General features: G+C 46.0%; 1 protein-coding gene across 3 annotated transcripts in view; it reads right to left on the minus strand.

The window, feature by feature from the left end:
* Nucleotides 1-4,111: 4,111 nt before the first annotated feature.
* TBC1D5 (TBC1 domain family member 5) overlaps nt 4,112-25,361 on the minus strand; it is a 564,034-nt gene continuing 542,784 nt past the window's right edge. The window contains exons 21-23 of one of the 3 annotated variants that reach the window (XM_025377827.1): nt 14,721-14,800; nt 13,743-13,904; nt 4,112-8,215 (exon numbers count right to left, since the gene is read on the minus strand). In XM_025377827.1, coding sequence (XP_025233612.1) covers nt 7,922-8,215; nt 13,743-13,904; nt 14,721-14,800 — 536 coding nt within the window. In that variant the 3' untranslated portion in view covers nt 4,112-7,921. The remainder of the gene's footprint in view (nt 8,216-13,742; nt 13,905-14,720; nt 14,801-25,361) is intronic. The other 2 variants (XM_025377829.1, XM_025377828.1) reach the window with 2 other exon arrangements.

The following is a 25,361-nucleotide window of genomic DNA, read 5'->3' on the forward strand; positions in this document are numbered from 1 at the left end:
CAGCAGAAGGCAGGGAGGTAGGACAAAGGCCTGGAGAACGTGTACAGTCCTAAGATGGGAGAGTTTATAAGAGATGGGTCCTGCTAGTCAGAGTATCAGGAAATAGCCACTGCTGCATAACGACCTTCCCCAAAATTTAGTAGCTTAAAACAGTCATTTAGTTTGCTCACAATTTTGTACTTTGGGAAGGGTTTGATGGGTATAGCTTGTCTCTGCTCTGCACAGTGTCGTTGAGGCCAAAGGATTCACTTCCAAGATGGTATTGTAAGTTGTTATTGACTGTTGGCTCCTCTCCACAGAGCTGCTTGGGCTTCCTTGCAGCATGGTGGCCAGGTTCCAAGTGTGAATGTACCAAGAGACAAGAAGTAGTTCTCATCTGAAGCTGCATCATGTCTTCCATATTCTACTGGTTGAGAAGTCACAGAGCCAAGATTCAAGGGCCTCTTGATGGGAGTGGTGTCAAAGAGTTTTCGGGTGTGCTTTAAAAACACACCTAAGGTTTCCTGGAGGAGAGGAGTGAGCAGCTACACATATTGCAGGGTTTGGATGGGGCCTGTAAGCTCCCTAGTATGGCTGGAGCAGCCTTAGTCTACCACCGGATGACTGAGGCCTCACTCTTGCTACCCTGCAGAAGCCTGCAATGTGCATGGTGGATTACAGTCTCCAAAAGCGGCCACAGCACTTCCAGTCCCACATGTGCTTCTGGAACATTACCCTCCCCATCAAGAAGTGCTATCGATTTTCATTCCCCTTGAATCTGCATGGGCTTGGGACTACCTTGATGAATAGAATGTGGCAGAATTGATGCTTCTTGTGACTACCTTGATGAAGAGAATGTGGCAGAACTGGTGCGCCTTCTGAGGCCAGTCATAAAAGGTGAAATGGCTTCCACCTACCTGCCTTCCCCTCAGACACTCGTTCTTGGATCCCAGCCACCATTCTGCAAAAAAGCCCAGGCTGCATGTAGGTGCTCTGGCTGACAGCCCAAGCTAAGGTCTCAGCATCAACCATTGGATATCTTAGTGAAAGACCAGCCTTCGAGTCTTCCAAAGACCCGGATAACAGGGGTACCAATGACAAATCATCCCCACTGTGCCCTACCTGAATCCCTGCCGCACACAAGCCATAAACATCATAAACTCTTGCTGTGTGACACAAAGCAAAATATAACAATAGGACTTTGGGAAGCAGTTCCATGCGCAGGAGTCTGGTGGAGCCTCACCACAGAACAGGTTGGCCACTGAAGCTGGCATTCACCCCTGTAACCTGGACGGCAGGGAGAGGTGGTGTGGGCAGAAGAAAGGGCAGGTGTTCAGCCTTGGGCAGAAGGGACGCCAGTGGGGCTAGAGCACAGCCCTGTGGGAATGCGGTGGTCAAGGAACCACCTGTCATCCTGAGGGTTCAGAGGGACTCTTGGTGGTATCTGCTTCCAGGAGAGGGGGTGAGGAGGTGAGCTGGAGTCAGAGGAACAAGGCCACTGGCCAGACCTGAAAGTGGGAACAAGGCCTTCTCTGTGGTGGGATAAGAAAGGGTCTGACCAAGCTGTGGGATGGTCCAAGGGCCAGGAAGCTGTGCATAGACCACTGGGCCCTGGCATTGACAGCTGGGTAGCTCAGGACCAGGGGCAGAGCTGAGGGCAGGAGGTAGGGATGTTGAGGGCCAAGCATGTTGTCAGAAAGGCAGTGAATGATGATCTCTTTACAACATGGCCTTTGTTGGTTGTCCTGCCCTTCACAGCACTCTGTGGGGGACTGGGTGTGACATCCGCTGCAGCCCCATCACCCTTTCAGTTATACTTACACCTTGTTAAATATCCCTTCACTTTTCTGAGTCTGACACATGGGAGGGGCTCCTGCTGCCAGGCAGCTGCTGGAGTTAAGCCCAGATGATGGGTCGGTGGCATGCCCTCGGGACCCTTCCGGGGCTCCACAGCTGGCACAGCCTGGGCACTCTCTGGTGGTTATCACTGAATGGCTGGGCAGCATCAAGTCCTTTGTGAGGGGCCATCCCCATTACTGCAAGTGCCTGTGGGAAAACGGAACTGCCTGGCTGCTCTAAGTCCACCCCTCAACTCGGTTTCTACCATTTGCTGAGCAGGAAGTGGGAGTGCCCCACCACAGAGGGCAGGCGGCAGGCTCACGCTGGGCCCCGCTCACCCACTCACCTCTGTGGTCTCCTGGAACCCCTCCCAGGCTGCATAGAGGATTTCCTCTGGGCTACCTTAGTATTTAATTTTTTTTTTTGGTGTTTGTTCCTAATATAGAAACAAGTCTCTTCCAGCCACTCCTGGCAATCTGAGGGGCATTTTGTGTGTCCCCAGCACCTGTGCAGCCTCACACTTTGAGGGTATCCAATCACATCTGCTGGAGGAACAAGTGGCCCAATATTGAATGGGCCCTCTGGGTCGGTGTCATCTCTCTGGGTCGGTGTCATCTGTCCCCTCTCACCAACAGATATGCTGCTCAGAGTCCAGAAGTTACTGGTGATGCACACATGTCCTTAAAAGGCTAAGAATGCTGGCTGTGGCAGAGGCAAACTACTAAATGAAAAGGAGCCTCAGTAGCTCTTCCAGCAGGGCCTGACCAGCTGTGGGTAATGTTCACTTGTGAGAGGGGGCAATTTGGCAGGCCTGGGAGCAAGAGCTCACACAGAGGGGCCTGCCCTGGGCCTTGAAGAACCACAGACACCGGGGCAGCAGCCTCTCAGCACAGCCCTCATCTGTGAGGACTCTGGGCCCACCTGACAACCTGCACGCTCTTCCCACTCACCCCCGGCCTTGGTAGGGGGTGAGCCAAGGACAACCCTTCTGCCTGGAGAAGGGGCTCAGGAAGAAGGGTGTCTAGGGTGTCTTAGCTTCAGTTCTCCAAGAAGCTGACCCTGAGAGAAGATTCGAGAGCAAGTGGAGCTTAACCCTGCAGGGAAGCCCTGGGAAGCCACCAGCACTCACACCAGGGTGGCTCCACCCAGGGGCTAGGGGCCTGGGGCATTATGCCCCGACTCCTCAGCCTACGGCTGAGAGCTGCTCCCCGGAGACGGCATTCCCTCACACTTGCTAGCGACTTTCTAGGGCCAGGAGCCCAACCTCAGGTGGAGAGGTGCAGGGAGGGCAGGAGGAGGTTCTAGAAGCAATGAAGTGGTCACGCCCAAGGGACATGGGTGAGGCACTACTGGAGGCCAGTGGGGGATGCCAGTGCATGTGTGGCTGTCACTGGTCTGAGGAAGCTGGGGTCACCCTCACTAGCATGAGCCATCTGAGGAGCGTACCAGGCCCTCCAACCTTTTAATGGTAGAACCTGTGGGGAGGGGCTGTGCCCACAAGCGGAAAAGCTACTTGCTAGCTGGGCTGGGGACAGAGGCCCAGGCTAGAGATGGGCCCAGGTGCAAATTCTAAGCTGCCACTGGCATCAGGGCTCTGCCTAAGCTATAGAGATCCCCCTCCCCATCCCTCCTAGTTTGTCACTTAAGAGTATACTCATCTTTCCCCCATCCTCACCTGTGGCCTTTTCACCAATCTCACATTGGATTGCTGGAAGTGTGGCTACCAGGGCAAACCTGGTGCTGATGGATAGCAAGCCTTTGGGGCCGCCCCTAAAATGGTCTCTTGGACCAGTGGGCTGAGCATGGCTGCCTCAGGGTGGGACCCGGGCCTCCCAGCAGCCTCTGAGGTCCTGGCTGTCAATGGTCGGGGTAGGACTACATGACCTCCAGGGGCTCTTCCAGAATTAAGCATCATCTTTGAAACTGTCAGGCATTTCATGGTATGTCAGGCTCTGTGCTAAGTACTTTCAATTGTTACCCTCTTCAATCCCCACCACACCCTATGAGCTAGGTGACTACTATTATCTTCCGTTTGCGGATAAGGAAACTGAGGCCCCAGAAGTTAAGAAACTAGCCCAAGTTAGGAAGGGTATGTCAGAGTTGGGTGTGAGCCCTGGGCCAGGCCTGGGACCTGCCCCGTGGTGCAGTGAGGCTGGACCACAGTGCTGGGGCTGGTACACGGTTCCATCGTCCACTCCCCGCCTGACGATGCACTCCGAGGGACTCCTCTGGGCCGGGCCTGATCAGCACCTTGTGCCCCCATGCATGGCCTGAAATAAGTCAAGCTACAGTCTCAGTTTCACATTAGTCTTTTATTATAACCATATTGAATGGGATCGCTTTGCCAAAAGGAGAAATCATTTCTTAAATCAATATGAGTTATAGCATAAAGATGGATGAGAAAAAAGCGATAGGACATAAATGGCATCACTGAATATTCCATCAATCAAATGAATTGTGCCACTGTAAGAAAAACTGCTATGACAGCTTTTACATCAAAGTGGTCTCAAGCCTGTTTATACCAACTTTATACATCTTTATAACACCATAAAAAGAGAGCTTTAGAAAGTAACACTGAGAAAGCAGTCTGGCCTTTGAGAAGGAAGCCTGGCTTGCCAGGTGCCATCCTCAATGCATCCGGCCTCTTCCCTCTGCTCCACAGCCTCCCCAGAGCCCCTCCTCTGGACACACAGGGCAGGGGCCAGGGGCCAGGTGTGTGTCCGCAGGAAAGGAGGGATGGAATTGGTTGTAGCCGCCACAGAACGGCCACTCTATGTGGGGACCTAAGTCCTCCATACACACTCCTGTTCTATAATGAACCCCTGGGGCAGTTTCTTAAAAAAAAAACACACACAAAAATCATGTGCATCAACTCTGACAGGTTATTATTAGGAGGCCAGCATGACTGCCACAGAGCTTGCTATTTGTTCAGCATCTCTGACAAGGAGAGGAGGCATTCCCGCATTCCCGTTGAGAGCGGCAACTGACCCCCAACTCCCTGAGGCAGCTTCCTTAGCAAGCCCAGGGCTGACACACGGGAGTCCATCGGTCATCTGCAGACAAGGCAAATCACAGGGAGGTCCTGGTTTATTTTTAGAGTCACATTCCTTCTGCAGTGATATTATCTCTTTCCAGATTGCAGTTACCTCTGAACATCAGCAGGAGGTCAGCTTTGGCAGAGTAATCCAGTGTAACTAAATGTTTAACGTGTTATCTGACCCTGTGGCATACACTCAAAGTAAGGCAAAGTAATTAGACTTGCTAGTCTGTAACTCTCACACGTAATGTACAAAGCTAAATTTTAGCTCAAATTCCAATCTGATCAAAGAGGAATGCATAAAACACATAGGGGCATATATAAAAAAAGGAGATGATGATGGGAATTAATCTAAGCTTCATGTATACAAAATGTATTTAACTGCTAATAATCAAAACATAAGAGTTCCACTGATACTACATTTGTTAACAAAACACAATATATTCAAGATTTAAAAAATGTGCAAGTAAACATAAGTATCTGATAAAATAATAAAAGGAACACATATTCTTTAATAGCACTGTAACTAATAAAATTGCAAATAATACTCAACTATGAAGAATAAAAAAAAAAAAACACTTAAAAAACAAAAGGCAGTAATACAATTGTCTGAGTATGAGCCTGTGGGAATTTGAGGCTGGTACTGCCCATGACCCACTGTTCTTGTATGTCTCTCTCCTCCCAAGAGGGCGTGAGCTTGTTGGGGGACACAGAAGCACTATCTCTGAGTGAACCCATTGGTCCTCACATGCCACCAACATAGGAGCACAGGATAGAGAGGACCAAGAGGACCTGCCTCTAGTGTGCAGCAGGGCTGGGAATTTTCAGTGACTATTAAACACCCAGCCAACTGCAGGGAGCCAGCGGAGAGCCTTATTGGCATGGTGGGTGCCTAGTGACTCTTGCAGGGCCAGAGACCTCAGCTATGATGACTCTAGCTCTAGGGCAAAGGAAATACTAGAGGTCAGCAGGTGACAGTGGCCCAGATGCCCAGGGATGACCAGCTTTGTGGTCCTTTCCAGTCGATCCCAGAGCCCTGGCGGGAACAGTTCTACACCTCTTACCTGAGAACTGAAAACACTGACACCTTCCCAAGGTGCGAAAGTGACCAATGGCACCCCTGCACAGCTGCAAGGTCACTCACTGTATGGGGGCCCCGTGGCTTACAAAGTGTTGTCATAGGGATATGTGCTTGGCAGCAACTTACTCAGAGGTGCTGAGAGGAACACTCAGAGCCAGAAGCCAGGGAGCTACTGTGTGCATCTGCCAGGCAACTGCCCAGTGGTTGAAGGCCAGACAACCTGTTGTCTGGCAAAACCACAGTTATTATTCACCTTACATGCTGATGTGGTAAGAGGAGATTTCCCTGCTAGAGTTTAAGAGCAAACTGCAGAGCTAATGAGAACCCTCCTCTCTCCAGTAGCTGACTTGAGAGGGAGTCACCATTTTCTTGGAGGGCAGGTGGGAAATCATGTCATTATCACATTTGTCTACACAGATATATAAGGTGAGCAGTGGGAGGGACGTAGACAGTGTCTGCTCCTCTATACTGAGCTTTCATTTGTTACCATGAAGGCCTCCACTGCCCAGCTGCCTCGCCATCCTCTGAGGACAGGCTCAAAGAGTCAGTCATCCCTGGTATGGCTGCTCTCCCTGATGGAGGCGAGACAGGCACTGTGTCCCTCTGCCATCCTCACCCATTCCTGTTAGAATTCCTGCGCAGGCAGAGGAGAGGAAAAGCATCCTTTCCAGGGAATCTTCTTTAAAGAGAGAAACAACTCATGTGATGCTCTGTGCCCATGATGGTTTCCTAAGGTGCTGACTGACAAGGGGGAGAGTCTCTGTGCAGCCCAGGAAGGCACTGGCATGTCAGACCCGGTCCTGGCAGTGGTGCCCAGGATGCAGGTTCACAGATGAGCACAGGCCCTGCAGTTCCTACATTTGACTTCCAAGAAGGGAAGAGGTTGTGCAGAAATCCTGCATCCTCTTGGCATCTGGAATGTTCTCTAGGTATCCTTATTCCCCACAGAAGGGACTCTAGGTCCAATTCTCTAAGTCTTGTGACTGCTACTTTAAGGCCAATGAGGAATTCTGACTTTGGGTGGGAACGAACTTGGGTTTTTCCCTTTACTCCTCAGTTGACAGGTATATATACAGCTCTGAAACCAGAGAAACTTGACTAGAAAACTGTCTGAAAGATGTTTATCCCATAAAGTCAAGGCCACATTTTCCATCTGAAGGATAGTAATATTCTTATATCTTTTGAAATCAGTGCAGCAAAAACTGGCTTATAGTAACCTTGTTTTCTGACTATGAAAGATTCTAAAAGGTGAAATACAATTGTTTAAGGAGAGACATTGATGGCCTAAGGACTGGAGATGCATTCTTTAATACATCAAAAAAAATCTGATGCTACATCGCACCTAAATATGATTCCTAAGTTTAGACCCTGTTTGCAGAGATCATTATAACTTTGAGAGGTCAGTAATGAGTTTGTTTTTTTCCCACCAGCCCTGGAATCCACTAGTTCTAGTTCATTCTATCGCATTTAGATCTGCGATATGGCTTCCCAATGCAGGAATAAAGTAGGCTTAGACAGATTTCCACAGAGGAAGCTTTCTTGGTATAAACCAATTTTCCTATGTCTGATGCTTTGAGGGATAGAAGATAGGAAAAAACTATTACTCCTCCTTCTAAGTATAACTGATGGAGTTGCCACACATTCTTGGCTGGGAGGAAGGGGACAGAGGAAAAGTGTTTCTACTTTTCTAACTGTGAGTGTGATACTGGGTATGTAACTCAGCTCTAACTCAGAGCAAGAGTCGGGTAGGGGTTAGTTAGGTAAGGGCCCAGAAAGCCCTGTCTGCATTTGGCAAACCTAAGCCTGTGTGCTTTGTGGCCATATATGCTTCTCTATAAGGGGTTTCAAAGGGCTGGACCAATGCCAAATGCATGCCGGGAAGGAAGCAGTGGTTTCAGAAGGGTCTCCACTGGGCAAGCCTCAGTCTGGCCTTGGGGCCACTAAAGGGTGGCTGGATCCGTGTGGGGCAGGACTGGGCACTGTGGTCAGATGTCCAGGGGACTCACAATGGTGAAGCCAGAGTCCTTGCTACTGTCGTCATCAGGGCTGGAGCTGGGGTTGCTGGAGGAAGCTGAGGCTGGGCCCATCAGCGGATCTGAGAACACCAGTGGGGAGCAGGCTGGGGCCTGGCTTTTCCCAGAGGAGCTTCTGAGGGTGCGAAGAGGCTGGGCCTGGCCAGAGAAGGAGCCCCTGGCACTGCTCCCATCATCTTCTTTGGAAATCAGGATGAAGTCATCGGAACTCCCTCTATCGGTGCACCCTGGCGTTTCTGAAGAGGCCTGTGAAGTGCAGTCAGAAGTACAGGTGGATGAAAGAAGAAACCAGCAAAGAACTGAGTGGAAGGCCCTGTGAACTGGGGGACGCGCTGTGGAAAGCTAGGCCACCTCAGCCTACATTCGATCTTGAAAGACGCAGTGTTTAACCTGCTGCCCCGAAGCCCACGCATTTACCAGTGGTGCGGTGCCAGCAGCATCTTGTAAGCCCCTCCAAAGCCAAATGCTGGCTTCCCTGAGGGAACAAAGTAAAGCTCCTGTTTGACAAGCTTCAGACGGAGGCAGTGCCTGTGCTGCTGGGGAGAGCCAGGTTCAGGAGCTGGCCAACAGGTTGCAGGCAGAATCCCTACCAGCCTCATGTGGGACCCTGCCACGCAAATCACCCATCCTTCTTGAACTTTAACTTTCATCTGTGAAACAGGGATAAAGACAGTGTCTTCCTCCTAATGTGTTGTCATGATATAGTGAGATGACATGGGCAGCTGCTGGCTCCCTAATGTGAGCTGCCAGATCTGGAGTGATTTTATTACTGGCTAGAAGGATAGCTTTCAGAAGGCCTAATGTATTTCATCTCATATAGATCTCATTGCTAGCTCATCTTGGGTATGCACATAGGGGTCTCCTGGAGCAATGGTGGTAACCACCAGGTTCTATGAATGGGAAAACCAAGAATGGCAATTGCAAAGTATAATGGCAAAAAGTATAGAGATAGAATTGCTTTACTCAACAATTATTTTCTTTTCTTTCTAAGCAATTATGAGTAGCTTTTTATTTTTTAACTTAATAAAGTTAACATCCACGAACACAGGTAAAGGTTTTGGGTTAGCAAAGCCATAGTTTGACCAAGGACATCCAGTGCCAGCCTGGCAGAAAGAACGCCTCACCCAGTGGTGCTGTAAGGTGATGTAGTGCCCACACCTGCCTCCCTCACCCTGCCGGCCTACCCTCCCCACAGTGTGGGTGGAGTCTCGTGCTGGGGTCTCCAGTCTAATGAGATATATGAAGACCCCTGACTGGAAGTGTCTCCTGAGTCCTTGGGCCTCCAGACTGGCATGGCCTCGGCCATCTGTGGGCTGTGTGCAGAGCCAAGAAGGGGAATGAGTAACAGCTCTCAGGAAAATCTGGCCTTGAGCCCTGACTGACAGGCCCCTCTCTAAATCTCACATCCTCCTCAGTGATGTAGGGGGCGGGTGGCTAAATAATGGCTCGGGAACCTTCCACCTCTAATGATTCACCAACCTTTAGGATATTCAGTTGGAGAACATAAACAAAATTGGCCTTTAAGATCACAGAGCTGCAACAGGCCTTGAGGTTCTTCATCTCAGGTTCTAAAGCTGCTAACATTCTATCAACACATTAACTCCTACACAAGCGAAGAAAAACGCAGCACGCGGTAATCTGGTAGCAGGGGATGTGATCTCAAATGACACTGGAGCTGTTTGGTAGAGAACGACTGTCTTTTTTCTGAGTTGGAGGAAAAGAACTAAAATCTCTTCCCCATGACTGTCTCTATATAAGGTGCACCTGGTAAGAGCCGTGCTGCCTTTGGGGAGTGCACTGAAAGCTGCTGGGGAATCAACAGAGGCCCCTGGGTTTGACTTCTTCCAGAGTGTAGACACTTTGTTCACAGGACAGTTGTCCTGCACTGTAAACTGTGAAAATCTTGACCTCTCACCACAACACAGGGCTGGAATGCTACTTGGTGGAGCTTATCCTAGGTTGAAAATAGAAGAGCACGTTCAGCAGGGCCTAGTTTTTAGAGTGGTGCCTCTGCTTCAGAGATACTGAGATCACTTATTCTCCTTTAGCTTACAGTAAAGGTGTCAGTAAGATTCTGAAGTGGAGAAATACTTTTCAAAGCCCATGACTAAAAGTAAAGCTAGTTTCTACCATTACTCTTGGTATTTGGCATGCTTCCCCCAGTTCCTAGATGAAGGTCACAGACTGCCTTCACAGACAAAGCAAGTTAGAGCTGACAGGTCCTTAGCAGGCATTTTCTTTTACTGACCCCTCTCCTTGCCCCTTTGCATTACAGATCAAGCAAACAAGCCCAAATAAGAGACCTGGTAGCTTGGCCAATGTCACAAGGCACAACAAAAGACCCCACTCTTCTGGACTCCCACCTATAATTTTTTTCTAGATGCAGAGCTGACTTCTTTATGGACTTCTCTAGCAGCCTTAACTGCTATCTGGTGCCATTTATAACATTTACAGAAGTGTTGTAAATCCCTAGGTCAATCCGCTCTTTTTACCAGATATGGGTAAGTCTTACACAATTAGAAAAGTCTTCAACCTGTCAGTCCTGCCTAAAACTAGCCAGGATCATCACAACACATATCCCTCTTACCCACTGTCTGCCATCTTCCCAGTCCTACCCCATTTCACAGCTTGAGTTTAGGATGGTTGTAGAAGCAGGTGAGCCCAACTATAGACCAGCACTGTTCAACAGACATTTTCCATGACGATGGAAATGCTCTCTATCTGTGCTACTCAGTACAGCAGCCCCTAGCCACCGGTAGATGCCAAACACTTGAAAAGTGGCTAGTGTGACTGAGGAACTGAATTTTTAATTCTATTGAAATTTAGTGCATTTAAATTTAAATAGCTATGTGGCTGGTAGCTGTAATAGTAGACAATATGCGGATTAAAAGAGGGGACCCAAGTACCAAAAGGGCAAGTGATGTGCTGGCTGACTAATGGACCCAGGGTCCCACAAAGTCTGCCTTCTACTGTAGTTGATTTGAGTTAGTTCATCAAATACTTCCCAAACGAATGTGTGAGGATAGATGCTGAGAAGGGAGGGAGAGCGTGTAGCTCTTCTCACTCTATAGAATACAATTTCACAAGACTGCTGTTTTCAGAGCTGGAGGTAAGATTTGCAAACCAAACAGAAAGAACACGATGAGCCATGTCACACCAACCTTACAGTGAGGAGCAGGGCATGTGAATTCCCACAATGGAAGAACACTTTCACAGTTGCTTTTGAGGAAGGGCATCGGCAGGGGGACCATGAGCCATGTGTCACTAGGCAGGGGAGCCTGGTCCTTCTGCACTATCTTTTAGACATTATTTACTGATTAACCAAGAAAGCAACGAAAACCCATCCCTAAGTTAGGAATGTGCTATGACACAACCCATTACAAACCCAACATGTGGTGCTTACATCTCCAATGTGTCAAGAACCTGCCTAGCACTGCTCCCCTAGGCCCTGGCCCTCCGTAACTGGGAGCTCATGAGAGCAGGGGATATATCCCATAGTCTTGGACAGTAAAACCAGTTCCTGGCACAGCAGGCCCTGGAAGCCTTCAGAACTCCCACTTGGCTCTCTTGGGACGCATGTTCCTGGGTGTAGCCTGTCCACAGCCCTCTGTATCTCTTCCCACAAGCAGTGAGGAGGAAAACCTAGCCAGCTCCAAGCACTGATGAGTTAGCTCCTGCAGGAAGAAGGTGGGTACTTGGCAGCTATCTCATGCCTGGTAGACCCCCTGGGCCTTTATCAGCCTAGCCCAGATCCTTGGGTTTTGCAGCAGAAGGCCCCATGCCCTTGGCTTCTTTCTGACTTGCTTGCTTGAATTCAGGAATTCTCTCAAGAAATCTCAAGATTTCCCTGAAGGAGAGAGGAGAGCACTGCTTCTCTGTTTCTCTCTTCTTCAGTAAAACCTTTTTCAGGAGTACTGGCTTTGTATAAACTGCTAACAGCTATGGGGAAGGGCCATGGCAGAGAAGAGGTAGAGAAGATAAGCCATTTTATTTTCACTTGTGGGGTCTCAGCCCCAGGAAGGGCAGACTGTGTCTCAGAAGCACATGCAGAGGTGCAGTGTCTCTCTTGGATGCTGCACGTGATGGGGCCCTGCCAGAACAAGGGCGCAGTTTCATTCACACAGACACACCTCATGGCTAGCTTATCTTGGGTATGTACGGCGGGGTCCACCGGGGCGGCAGTGGTCATTGGTAGGTTCTTACAAATACAGAAACCAGGGATGACAACTGCAAAGTATAACCATTAAGTTTTAAATTTAACAAATTCATTAGTGATTTTAAAATATCTTTTTTCTGTAGCAAACTGACACACTCAACGAAAAAATTATGCTAAGGTTTTAAATAAAATTTTCAATTATAAATGCATTGTGGCTGGGCCTACACTCAGTAATATTTGAATAAGTAAATGATTATTGAAAAATAAAACATCTGTGCAAGGAAGGAGAATCTGTGAAGAAATGAATGAAATTAAACTGGCAGTATCACTGTCGCATTCATGTGGCTACAAATGCAGAGCCAAAGCACTCCATGAACATTTCATACGGCCTCAAGCGGAAGTCACCCACGGAGTCTCTCTTCTGGAAGAGCACCCTTAAAACTGAAAAACATTCCCACTCAAATGTCATTTTGCTGTTTTAAAATCACACAAAAAATAAATAATTTACAAGTGTCTGAATGCTAGTTTTTGAGACAGTGACTTAGATAATATTTTGCTAATGTTCATTTTCCAAGATGAAACTTTGTAAGCTGATTTTAAAAATATTATTAATAATTTAAAATATAGGTGGGAAATGAACAATCTCTTTGTCTTATCGGATAATGGACAGCAAGGCAGCATGGTGGGACTGAAGCTTACTGGGTTGGGGCAGGGTTTCTGAAAACATAATGCCTGGCAGGCTAAGTGCCTCTGGCCTCGGAGCCTGTGTGTGTCTCTCTGACCTTCATTTTCTCACTGGTCAAATGAGCAGGCAGGACTAGGCACATAAGGAAGCTGTAGGAAGATCCTTTGTAGCTGGGAAATTCTGTGGTTCTGTGATAAAATAAATGATATACAATGTCGACATCTGAGAGTAGGGGTCAGCACACTATGGCCAAATCCAGCCTATGGCCTGTTTTTGCATGGCCCCCAAGCTGAGCATGGTTTATATATTTTTAAAGGCTTGTGATAAAGCAAAAACAAGATACAAACACACACACACACAGAAAAAAACAATGAATATGTGACACAGATGACCGTATGTTGCCTGCAAATCCTGAAATACTTACTCTGAAGGCCTTTACAGACCCCTGCCCCAGATGGCAGACATTAATGAGAAGTCCCTCCCCATGAAGGCAAGAAAGTAAGTTTGGCAAAAAAGGTTCTAGCAAAGTGAAATCCACTCGAGATAGTATTAGGAAAGCGTAGACAGTACTTCCTAAAGGGGAAAAGAGGCATCAACTGGAGGCAACTGACAACCAAGACAGAGATCCAGCTCTCCCATCCCACAGAATGGTCATGGCAGGAGGCTTAGGCAACACTGCTGCATACACGTTTGTAGGGCACTTACCGCATGACTCTAGGAGACACTTGTCTCATCAGTATCATTGTGAATGGCACCCCCTGCAGCACAGAGTGCACAGGCTGCACAGCTCTACACAGCACCTCCACAGCTGAACTTCACACATGATAATCTGAAGTAACTTTGATAGGGTTTGTATGATTCTTAACTTTGAGGAACTTATGTGAATGTGCTCCCTTTGAGTTAATGTAACATGTGCATCAGAGCTTCTGTACCTGTTTAATGACCCCAGACATTTGATCGCTCTGGCCCTGGCCTCGGCCCTGGCCCTGGCCGCTGGAGCAGTAGTGGTTGTCCGCAATGGTGATCTGTTCGTTCTCTTCGGCCTCTAGCTGGCTCTGGTTAAAACGCAGGGAACCTTTTAGAATGTCTTTGATCTATGTTCAAAGAAGAAGAAAATAAATGAATAAAATGGATGAGTTTGTTTTCAGATGCTAGCTAAATCTCTCAGACATTTAAACTAGCCGTGTCATCCATCATTTTTAATAGTATGAATATTAGTATTTTACTATAAGAAATAAATAATGAGAAAAAATCTAATTTTATCAAAGCTGCTGGCTTAGCAGTGAGCAAGAAAAACGTCAGGACATTTAATAGCCAAGTTCTCGCAGGGTCACATATGGGAGTTACATACTTAACACTCTCTTAAAACAGGAAGCATAATTTGCCTCCACACCCACTCCCACTGCACAGCTTACTCACTAAAGTGGCTCCACCTGAGCTGGACTGTTCATAGCATAGGTAGGCATCTGGAAACAGCATACTCTTTTTCACTGACATTTATGTTTCATTTAGATCTTCAAGGCTTGGGTCAATGTGGTCCTTGAGGGTCTAAGGCCTGCTGTAGGTACTAATTATGACTTGTGCTCCAAAGACATTCATGAATTCATGGATGAATGACTGAATATGATGCTGGTCTACCCACACTAGCTTTGGGTAAGGAACAAATAGAATGGGTTTGGTAAGAGGAAGGAGAGGTGTGGAAAATGGAAAACCAGTGTGGGTTGCAAGCTAGTCAGATATAATCGTTAGAAGGAACAGGGGGCATAAAGAGGTGGAGATGCAGAAGGGGCTCTGTCTGGGAAGAAATAAGGGTTAGGGGGTGCTGGCTCTAACATGGTGCTACATGCCCTGGGAGTCCATCCCCACAGCAGGAGGGACACAAAGAAATAGTGTCAGAGCAATGCATATACCTGTTTTAATCCTGCCAGGGAAACCAGAATTTGATCTTCTTTTTCCAAATTTTCTTGTAATATCACATCTTGAATATTTACTGAAAATAGAAGAATGACATTTCATAACCAATGCTCCAAGCATAACCTACCTGCTGCCATACCGTAACTTCAGACAGGCTTGGGAAGTTTTCTGCCAAATCTCACAGCAACTATTCCCACAAAGGATGCTCTGCAAACTGCAGATGGGGAAGCTGCAGCGTTGAGTGGAGAGGGCAGCACTAGGCCTGATACACACAGCCTCCCCTCCAACATTCCATGAATGTGCTCTCATCATGACAGATGTGTCTTCACTTCCAACAAGAGATCTGGGTACCTCTTGCTGACATGATGTGGCCGACAGCCTGGGCCATTCATCTAATCTCTAGGAGGAAGCTTTTCAGCCTGGGCTTCCTATATAGCCTCATGGGTCAATGATGTTACCTCACCTCTCTCTAAAGACCAATTCCTTCCAGGTGACTGAAATTAATAAAGAAACTGTCTTTAAGGATTTATAACATAAAACATGTTGCCATTTCAACATGATAGTAAAAATGAGAGGCCAACCTCATGGCACTACAGGTTGTCATTAGATGACAGTGTCTATGGAGTCTCCTCTAGGAGACTTAGCCGCCACGTGAGAAGTCTTTCCTCCAGACCTGATCTGAGGAACCCACCAAGCCAGCTTCTGACCATCAGGCTCAGCACTGCACTGAGTTGCTTGCCTGTCGGTATGTTAAACACTCAGTGGTCCTTAGCCTTCCTTGCTTTCATCTGCCTGCAGGGATGCACACAGCTCTAGCAGGAACTGTGGCATTCTGAGGCAGGATTCTCACAAGGAGCCGGGGTTGGGAGGAAAGCCTAGTTTCCTGGGGATGTACAAGAGAATGTGTTGGTGGAGGAAGGGAGGAGAGCACAATTAAAACACATTTTTAAAAACATGCTGATAGATACACCAATCTGAGAATCACTACAGTGAGCATGTTCACCCTCCATTAACATCTGCTTTCTTATTCTTTGTGGTGTAAAAAAATGCCCCACTTATAATGTCTTCCATGCTACATTCTTAAGTCACTCACTTAAGATTGTTCCAGTTGCTACGGGACTCCTGGATTCCATGCTTGGCTCTGTATAGCTACTAGGGCTAATATACCACTCCTCACTTGCTCAATGCCCTGCACTGGCAGAGGCAGGGTCAGTGCACTGTGCCCTTGGCCTGGGGGCTCTTGCTCCAAATCTATGCACACAGGCTTCTCTTTATTGTTCAACTTTCTGCTTCAGTGTTGTCTCCTCAGAGCAGCCTTCCTGCCCACCCAGACTAAAGAAGCCCCTAAAGGACTCTCCAGTCTCTACCATACCATCTGTTTTACTGTATTTATAAGCACTTGTCACTGTCTGATGCATGTATTTGCTGGTTTATTCACTGTCAATCTCCCCCTAACAGGATATAAACTCCGAGGTGTTCTTGCTCAGAGCTCTATTTCTAGCCCTCAGAATAAATGCCTGGTGCATTACAGGTACATGATAAGTATTTACGGACTGATGGAATGAATTAATAAATGAACATGAAAAAACATGCTTGGAGCTTGCATATCAAAACACTACTATTCTAAATATTTCCAAAAAGTATTTCCAGTAAGGGACAGGGCAAAGACTGATACCATCAACATGCCTCCAGCCTGATAATTTATTAGAATCTTCAGTAAGACTAAATTCATAAACCAGGGTGATAAGTCTTCTTACATACTGTAGCAGAAAAGCAACAGCTTTTACTTATTGAGAAAACTTGACTGTAGTTTCGGCTATTAGAATGGCCTGCTACAAAACAAGAAAGCAAGCTGAATGGGAATGGAATGACAGATGTAATCAGAGAGCAAATGTTTTTGGTTTCCTTAAAAGCCTGTAACAATTTGTTTTCTCTCAGTAAAAAAACAAAATAGAATCCACTCAACAAGACATTAACAATAAGCAACTGCAGAAAATTCACAAGAACCAATTCTGTAGGTCTTTTAGAGCAGCAGTCCCCAACCTTTTTGGTACCAGAGACTGGTTTCATGGAACACATTTTTTTTCCACAAATGGTGGGGGAAATGGTTTTGCGATGAAACTGTTCCACCTCAGATCATCAGGCACTAGAGTCTCACAAGGAGCACACAACCCTGATCCCTCGCACGCACAGTTCACAATAGGGTTGTGATCCTACCAGAATCTAATGCTGCCTCTGATGTGACAGGAGGTGGAGCTCAGGTGGTAATGCTGGCTCACGTGCTCCTCACCTCCTGCTGTGCAGTCCAGTTCCTAACAGGCCACGGACCGGTACTGGTGCATGACCCAGGAGCAGGAACCCCTGTTTTAGAGGATTGAGAAAGATGACTTTGTTTGCAGGACTGCTATGGCTTTTCAGGTTGAGCTGTGAGGGCCTGAGGGCTGGCAGAGGCAGCATGGCATATAGCACTGGATGCTTGGACAGGGAAATGGATTTTGTCCCTGCTGAGCTGAAAGGTGGGCTCAGGTTTCCCAGCTCCTACTGGGTAGGTGGGGGCAGCAAGGAGACTGCTCCCAGGGCCCCAAAGGAAGCTCAGCAAGTGGAATCAGGAGCATCAGGATATTTGGTGGAAGAATAGGGGGCTTCCTGGGTTCAAGGAACTAAAGAAAGTGCCCCTGGAGGTCATACCCACAGGGCAGAGGCCAGCACAAAGGGGGAATCTGCAGAAACCAATGTAAACTGCTGTCCTAACTAGACCTTTGTCTCCTGCTTGCCCCTTTGATAGTCTGCTGTGGAACACATCCTAAAACAAGAAGATGTGGCCAAATTGCCTGGCTTCGGCCCCCAGTGTAGTGGCGGGGCCCATGGCCAGCAGCAACAAGGACCAACGGCCTTTAGGTCACAGTCTATGGGCATACAAGGCAGTCAGTGGCTGTAGTGGAAAATGAAACCCAGAAATGTACAGGAACACAAAGCTCTCTTTAGAGGCAAGGACCTAGAAGACACTCAGAAGCTCTTCTGCAAACACCAAAGAGATATGTGAGCCCATTCCAGAACCCTGGCACCATTTTGGCAGGGAGAAGAGACAGAGTAGAGAAACTAAGTGTGGGCACTTGCTCAGAAAAAAATGGTTAGTCTATAAGAGACTGAGTTGCCTTTAACTGCCAAGTTCAAGGCCTTTGATTATCATTGGTGGGGATGAAGTTTTAGAGCACAATTTCTGCACACGTGAGTTTAGGGACATAGATTTATCATCCCAATACAGAAGTATCAGTGTCTGCACAAGATCTTCCCAAATCATTTTGGCCCCATTGCCTGAAAAACCTGTGAACCAGGAAGTCCTAGTCATGCCCTGTTTTGCTGTGAGCCTCTCACAGATCCATCTATTCAAGAGTAGAAGTGGTGGTGCTTGCAGGGGTAAGTTGAGAAGGGGAGTGGTGGTGAAGGCAAAAGCTGTGATAGGAATCACAGTTTAAGGAGGCACCTGGAACACATCATGGAGCCACTGTCCCTGTTTAGACTGTCTACCTATGGGCTTCTTTTAGTTGTGGGAAAAAAAAGTAACCTCCTGATTTGTCTATTTTTTGGAGGGGGATGCAGGTTATGTTATTAGCAGCTGTATTCATTTTCTAGAGCTGCTGTAACAGTACTACAAACCGGGTGGCCTAAAACAACAGAAATGTATTCTCTGTCAGTTCTGGAGGCTAAGTCTGAAATCAAGCTATTGGCTATTGGCAGGGCTACGCTTCTCCAAAGGTTCTAGAGAATTCCTCCTTGACTCCACTTAGCTTCTGGTGGTTGTCAACAATCCTTGGCATTCCTTAGCTTGTAGATGCATTGCTCCAGTCTTTGCATCCATCATCACACGGCATTCTCCCTGTATGTCTGTTATCGAACTTCCCCTCTTAAGGACACCAGCCACTAGATTAGGGTGAGCCCTAATCTAGTATGATCTTATCTTCACTGAACTACATCTATAAAGACCCCATTTCCGAATAAGGTCACATTCACAGGTGCCAGGTGTCTCACCATAAGTTCAGATGAGACAATATTGGACCTAGTACAGCAGACCTAGTACAGCAGCCAGACTGCCTAATTGTAACACAGGATGAAAGCATCCAGTTCTTCCAATAAAAGACAGTGCAACCTACTAATCTTGTCCTGCATGCAGAATTCAATGCTCTGGCCTGATGTCAAGACAGCTGCAGAAAGCAGTGCAGAGTGGGTTCACCCAAGAAGAGGGAAGAACTCAGAGCTGTGGTATCACCACCAGCATACCCTCATCTAGCAATTCTTTAGCCTTAATTTATGGACTGAGTCAAGGACCACCTTTTAGGACCTGATGAAAACGAGGACCGTCTCCCCTGAAAACCAGGACCATCTCCCCTGGTTAAGTGAACTGTTCACTTAATTTCAGGGATAAACCTTTTTTTTAAATCAGCTGAGCTGACTAGGCTCACTTTAAGAAATCCAGGGTAAATTCAAATTAAAACAAAAGGGCACCTTCAGAGGCTGCTAAATGTTTTGAATACAAGAATTTACATTTTACTAAGAGTACTGACCATGTAAATCCTTTCCCTAAGAGTTCCCCTATATAAGGTAGCACTTACAAGCATTCTACTTACATATAACCTCCTAGTCACAAATCTACTGTTTTAAGTAAGTTACATCTGCATGTAAAAGTAGAAAAACTTAATGATGTCTTTCCATGACTTAAAATGTTTACATTTCCAACGTAAAACACAATTCTCCTCATAGCCAAAGGCAGAATAAATTTTGCTATAAAGGCTCTTTCTCTTTGTTTCTGTGTAAAAGGAAGATTATACTCTTTATAATCTCCTCACATTTAAGTATTATGTATTATAAATGTTGGAGCACTGAAACTAAAGGGGAAAATGTCACATAACTAACCACTTCTGTGGAAATTACACACAAAAATCTCATTCACCTAACAACCCCATGGTGATGCCACTATTTTTAATGGAATGTCAGTGCCACAGAAATAGATGTCTAACTCTAAGGGTAATGAAAATGGTAAACAAACCACTTTTCCAATTTCTTAAAAACTTAACTTTTTCAATGCTAGAATAAAAGTGTTTTCAACTAAATGTTTTAAATGGCTGGTGCAAAAGGTAACATAAACTTTATTTGGTGGTGGTGAGGGGGTGACTAGAAAGGGGACAAAAGCAGAACATCTAGCTTTAACAGAGGTGGAACTGGGCAAGACGTTTAACCTCCGTGTGCCTGAGGGGTAATAACGGCACCCTCCTCATAGGATGACTGTGAAGAAACGGGGAGACAGCACAGGTCAAGTGCTTAGCACCACACCTAACCCACCATGGAAGCTCCGCACCCAGTAGTTTTCATTTCTACGTGCCACGTTACCTCACTGACTATCTCAGCAACCCTTCTAGATGAGAGCCGTCAACATATTACAGAAAAGGAAGCCAAGGCCAGAAATGCCAGGTCTGTTATTTGAGGTCTCACGACTTGAAAGTGGGGGAACTGGGATTAGATTACAGATCTTTCAGACTCCTGAGCTCCCTGATTATATGTATGGCACTGATGAAGGGACCAGAGATATGAAGAGGCACAGGATGGGATATTGGCACTGACTTGATTGCCTTGAGATATAGTGCCTTTTATTCCATAGTGGAACTGACCGAAGTGAGGTCAGCCAGAAACAGGCAGTTACCTATACGCAAAACAGACTGTACAATCATTTCTATCAGAGAGCATTTTGGAGCACGGTAACAAAGGGCTTGGGTTTTGATGACCTTGAGATATGATCTTCTGTATGTCACTAAACCCATCAGTGAGATGGGGGTAATACCCATCTCAGAAGGTTGCTGAGAGGATTAGATGAGATAATCAAAGCTTTCTATTTCTGCATACTGTCTTGCAATTATTATTATTGCTTACTATGTTTCCTCCTCCCTTGATTCCTTAAATATTCAGATATCTGGATTCTGTTTTTTGAGGCTTTCTCACCTCTGACAGGAATTTAGTTACCCTGACCTTTAACAATCTCATATAAGGGACTGCAGTAGACTCTAAAGAGGAACTATGCACACTGTTATAAAATAGAGAGGTCAGATTAAGGGAGGCAGGCCCAGTGTGACAGTGGCTTAAGAGGTGGCCATTAGTCAGAAAGAGGGGCAGACCTATCATTTGTCACTACTGGCTTTTATTGAACATTGACAAAGGGATGTCTGTGCACAGGGTGTGTGCCATAGTTGTCCAAACCCTAGGAGAAGGCATCAAATTCATCATGCAACCTCCAGTACATGGTGTGTATCTTTGTGTGTCCTTGCAAATCCATTCCCCCTTCCAGAAGTCCCTCCCATCTTCCCTATAACAACATGTCCTGCCTTTTCTTCAAAGTCCCCCTCGAACTTACCACATCTAAGCGTCGGCTTCCCATTAGCAGTCTTCCCTCCAATAGCACCTCCTTGTTCGGTCCCTCTTGCTTTCTCTCTCACTCTTGGACAATAATTCAATGATGAGGCTCAGAGACTGAATGCTTCCTGAAACTGCACTGTTCTACCTGGCACCAAAGGTGCCAGGCTCTAAATATGGTGCTCAAGGTGTTCAGGTTCTAAATATGGCGCTCTATTCAATGTATTCCTATCACTTTAAAACCCCACTGCTCCTTGCTAATGTTTCTGAAATCACTAGTACTCTGGGGGAGAACCTGGTTTTCTTCATGTGAAGCTATGCATCACTGTAGGTATTCCGGAAGAAGTATATTCTCTCCTGCTCTCTCTCTCTACTTTGAAATTTTACTTAACTTTTACATATACACTGAATTCAATTTTAATTTCAGATTACCACTCCCCACTTCACCATTCCCCTAGAACCTTTTTTTTTTTTTTTTTTGAGATGGAGTCTCGCTCTGTCACCCAGGCTGGAGTGCAGTGGCATGATCTCAGCTCGCTGCAACCTCTGCCTCCTGGGTTCAAGCAATTCTACTGTCTCAGCCCCCTGAGTAGCTAGGATTACAGGCGTGCGCCACCACGCCTGGCTAATTTTTGTATTTTTAGTAGAGACAAGGTTTCACCATGTTGGCAGGCTGGTCTCGAACTCCTGACCTCGTGATCTGCCCACCCCGCCCTCCCAAAGTGCTGGGATTAGAGCCACCGCACCCAGCCAGAACGTGTTTTTACATGAGAGAGCAGGTAATTGGCTAAGTGACCAATGTGAGGCAAGGGCCTTCCTGCTACCATTAGGGCTGATTTTTACCCCTAAGGAATAAATGTAGGTGAGACATATCCCAGATGAAGATTTAAGAGATACTAATATGATTAACCAGATCTTAGATTGAGAAGTGGTAGGGGCAGGTGAAGAGAAATAACATTCACTGATGGTCTATTAAGAGCCAAGTTAATTTTCTTAAAAAGCAAAATGAAGATTGCACAGAAATATAATCAAGGATCCTCTTTGGCATCCAGCTGCCAGAATGGCTGAAGACCCAAAACTCAGCACTGGGAGAGGAACATTACTTAGGAAAATCTACGGGTAAGACTAGGCAAATTTCCATATTACACTAAAGACAATTCTTGAGGCCAATAAAGTTATCTTAAGTGAACTGAGTAAGCGTGGCATAGAGTTCTGAATCTTTACTGATCTCTACTATTTGGCATATTATTCTCCTAGCACTTATCACCCTGTGCACCAGAGAGTAATATGGAAGCATGACACCTCCCAGTAAAATCTGTCCTAATCGTGATACAGCTATGACTTTAGAGTCAACCAAAAAAGGAGATTACATATATTTTTAAACTTGAAAGGTCTCTAAGTTCCAGTAATGGTTAGATGCCTTTGGCAGAATATGTACTTCTAAAAATAAAAACAGAAACATAGTTGATGCCTTGGTAATATGAAATAATCTGGGGTTTTGCCATCATGCCCTTGTTTGGGAGCTATGAGACAGGACAGCAGTTTGGGTATGACTGCCTTAAAATTACATCATTTAGTCAAATAAGACTCTTTGAACTGGGCTTAAGATAAATATATATGTTGTGAATTTCAGGCCAAAAAGGTTTTGCTGACGTGAGGACTGAGTGAAAGTTAAGTGCTATTCTGCAGCTAGAATGTAAACATGGTCCAAGGCAATGAACATCAGCCTTTAAATCTTGGGCTTCATCTCCCCCTGCTCATATGCTATTGTCCTCAGCATGAGATGCTTGTGGTGGCCCCAAAGTCCTTGAGCTATCAAGCAATTGGTAGTAAGCCTGTTTCCACAGATGATGAGAAAGTTGGGATTGGAGAACATGGAGAGGCAGCCTGGTATGAAAGGATGAAAATAGGCTGCAGGATCAGACAGAGCTGGGACTGAATCCTGCCTGGTTCTGCTATTACCTAGCTGTGAAACCTCCCACCAAGTATGTAAGGCACGCTGAGTCACAGTTTCCTCCACTGTACACTAGGGATACTCTCTCTCAACTTGCAGACTTACTGGGAGATTAGAGATACTGTTTGTGAAGTACTTGGCACTCAATGCGGCACATAGGAACTAATAGCAGTTGCTATTGTATGTGACAGGTATATAAACTTCATCCTACTGTTGTGTTAAATGCTCTACCATGAATGAAATGACACAAAGGACATTTGCCCCTTTCAAACTGGGAAAGCTGGTGAGTTGGTGTATTTTGGTCTTCTATAGTAGAGTCTTGCCTCCATAGCAAAGCTGCCAAGTATGACTATAATTGTTAGAAATGACCAAACTTTTATTTAGATATTACGCTGGAAACCATCATTCTCAGCAAACTAACACAGGAACAGAAAACCAAACACTGCATATTCTCACTCATAAGTCAGAGTTGAACAATGAGAGCACATGGACACAGGGAGGGGGAACATCATACACCGCTACCTGTCGGGGGTGAGGGGCTAGGGGAAGGATAGCATTAGGAGAAATACCTAAGTAGATGACGGGTTGATGGGTGCAGCAAACCACTATGGCATGTGTATACCTATGTAACAAACCTGCATGTTCTGCACATATATCCCAGAACTTAAAGTATAATAAAAAAAAAAGAAAGAAATCCAACAAGACTATTAACCAAAAAAGTCTCTTCCTTACTGAATTAGAAGAATAAAGGCATCACTGAAAAGCTTGGAGCCTAAGTAAGGATTGTCCTTAGTGGGAATGCCACCCCCCGTGGGAGTGCTACAATGCCAAGGCAGCCACTGGGGGCCACCGTGGTCACCCTTCGATATAGCTTGCAATATCTACATAGAGCAGTTAAAAGAGAAAGAGAGAAAAACCAAAATGCTGATACACTTTGAATTCAGAGTAAGTTTACCAAAGATGATGGACTTGGTATTATATATTTTTTTTTAAAAAAAGAAAATAATTCAATTTGGGTTCCTCCTGTGGAAAAGCATATAAGAAAAAGGGAAAGAACCAGAAAATGGAAAGCAAAATGATAAAAGTTGGACAGCCTGTACTGAGGCCCCATTACTGGAGTGGTGGCATCCTGGCCTGAAGAGGGATAAGGTAGTGTGTAGTTTGCTAAGTTTTTCTAAATAGGTATAGGGTTGGTATAAGGAAGATGCTGACCAATTGTTGCAAGTCTTCCAGTGATAAAACCAGGGGCAAACAGCTTCAAGTAGAACAAGGTGATGGAGGCTGAAAAAGAACTTCTGAATTTCAGAGGATTGCAGGCTACATCAGAATGCTATGGGAGGTAGTGGGCTCTCTGCCCACAGAGTTTAGGTGCACACATGCTTGAAGAATGGGGTTATGAATATGTTAACAGGTTTATGAATATATTAGCTGAATCCAGTCTAAATAATTTAAGTTCTCTTACTCCTTACTGCTCAGAATCTGTCAAGGGCCAGTAACAGCAAGTTATTCGAAGTCTGTTAGAAATGGAGAAGTTCAGGTCCCACATCAGACCTACTGTATCGGAATCCTGTTGAGATGGCATTAAAAATTTTTTTTTTTTATTTTTAAAGTTTTGCTAGTACACAGTAGGTGTATATATTTTTGGGTTACATCAGATATTTTGATATAGGCATGTAATGCATAATAATCACGCCAGGGTGAATGAGGTATCCATCACCTCAAGCGTTTATCCTTTGTGTTACCATCATTCAACTTTCTATCTCCATGAGTTCAATCGTTTTTATTTTTAGATCCCACAAATAAGAGAGAACATGAAAAGTCTGTCTTTCTGTGCCTAGCTTATTTAATATAATGACCTCCACTTCTATCTATGTTGTTGCAAATGACAGGATCTCATTCTTTTCATGGTTGAATAGTGCTCCACTCTTTTTTTTTTGAGATGGAGTCTTGCTCTGTCGCCCAGGCTGGAGTGCAGTGGCGTGATCTTGGCTCACTGCAAGCTCCACCTCCTGGATTCACGCCATTCTGCCTCAGCCTCCTGAGTAGCTGGGACTACAGGTGCTTACCACCATGCCTAGCTAATTTTTTGTATTTTTGGTAGAGACGGGGTTTCACCATGTTAGCCAGGATGGTCTTCATCTTCTGACCTCGTGATCCACCCGCCTCAGCCTCCCAAAGTGCTGGGATTACAGGCGTGAGCCGCCGCGCCTGGCCTAGTGCTCCATTCTTTTTATGTACCACATTTTCTTTATCCATTCATCTGTTGATGGACACTTAGGTTGCT

Source organism: Theropithecus gelada, chromosome 2 (genome assembly GCF_003255815.1).
Source record: "Theropithecus gelada isolate Dixy chromosome 2, Tgel_1.0, whole genome shotgun sequence".
Taxonomy (NCBI): Eukaryota; Metazoa; Chordata; class Mammalia; order Primates; family Cercopithecidae; genus Theropithecus; species Theropithecus gelada.